This window comes from Volvox carteri, assembly GCF_000143455.1.
Source record: "Volvox carteri f. nagariensis unplaced genomic scaffold VOLCAscaffold_875, whole genome shotgun sequence".
Taxonomy (NCBI): domain Eukaryota; kingdom Viridiplantae; phylum Chlorophyta; class Chlorophyceae; order Chlamydomonadales; family Volvocaceae; genus Volvox; species Volvox carteri.
The window spans coordinates 4,974-6,203 of NW_003308341.1; the positions used below are offsets into that span (position 1 = coordinate 4,974).

The window sequence follows — 1,230 nt, forward strand, 5'->3', positions numbered from 1 at the left end:
AACATGGAAGAGACACCGAAGGGACACCAAAGGACACATGGAAGGGACACCCAAGGGACTCCCAAGGGACTCCCAAAAGACAGGGAAGAGACACCAAAGGGACATGTAAGAGACACCAAAGGACACCAAAGGACACGTGGAAGGGACACCCAAGGGACATGGGAGGTACACCTGTACAGGGATAAGCTTCCTCCCCTTTGGGGAGAACCTTCGGTGTCAAACGGGTGGCACTGGAGGATACCCTCCTGTACATGTACCACCTTGCCACCGGAGGATACCCTCCTGTACATGTACCACCTTGCCACCGGAGGATACCCTCCTGTACATGTACCACCTTGCCACCGGAGGATACCCTCCTGTACATGTACCACCTTGCCACCGGAGGATACCCTCCTGTACATGTACCACCTTGCCACCGGAGGATACCCTCCTGTACATGTACCACCAGCTTGCCACCAGGGGATACCCTCCTGTACCCACCTTGCCACCGGAGGATACCCTCCTGTACATGTACCACAGCTTGCCACCAGGGGATACCCTCCTGTACCACCTTGCCACCCGAGAGTACCCTCCTGTACATGCCACCTTGCCACCGGAGGATACCCTCCTGTACATGTACCACCTTGCCACCGGAGGATACCCTCCTGTACATGTACCACCTTGCCACCGGAGGATACCCTCCTGTGTATGTACCACCTTGCCACCGGAGGATACCCTCCTGTACATGTACCACCTTGCCACCGGAGGATACCCTCCTGTGTATGTACCACCTTGCCACCGGAGGATACCCTCCTGTACATGTACCACCTTGCCACCGGAGGATACCCTCCTGTGTATGTACCACCTTGCCACCGGAGGATACCCTCCTGTACATGTACCACCTTGCCACCGGAGGATACCCTCCTGTACATGTACCACCTTGCCACCGGAGGATACCCTCCTGTACATGTCCCACCTTAAGCTTGCCACCAGAGGATACCCTCCTGTACCACCTTGCCACCCGAGAGTACCCTCCTGTACCACCCTGCCACCGGAGAGTACCCTCCTGTACCACCCTGCCACCGGAGAGTACCCTCCTGTACCACCCTGCCACCAGAGTATACCCTCCTGTACCACCTTGCCACCGGAGAGTATCCTCCTGTACCTGTACCCTTGCCACCAGATAGTACCCTCTTGTACCACCCTGCCACCGGAGAGTACCCTCCTGTACATGTTAATTTCCTTGCCACC

General features: G+C 56.9%; 1 protein-coding gene across 1 annotated transcript; it reads left to right on the forward strand.

Moving 5' to 3' along the window:
• Positions 1-399: 399 nt before the first annotated feature.
• Positions 400-960, forward strand: VOLCADRAFT_71905 (uncharacterized protein; the record flags this gene model as incomplete). Its single annotated transcript, XM_002959810.1, has 1 exon — positions 400-960. One exon carries the CDS (start codon positions 400-402, stop codon positions 958-960), a length of 561 nt encoding a protein of 186 aa, XP_002959856.1.
• Positions 961-1,230: the final 270 nt, after the last annotated feature.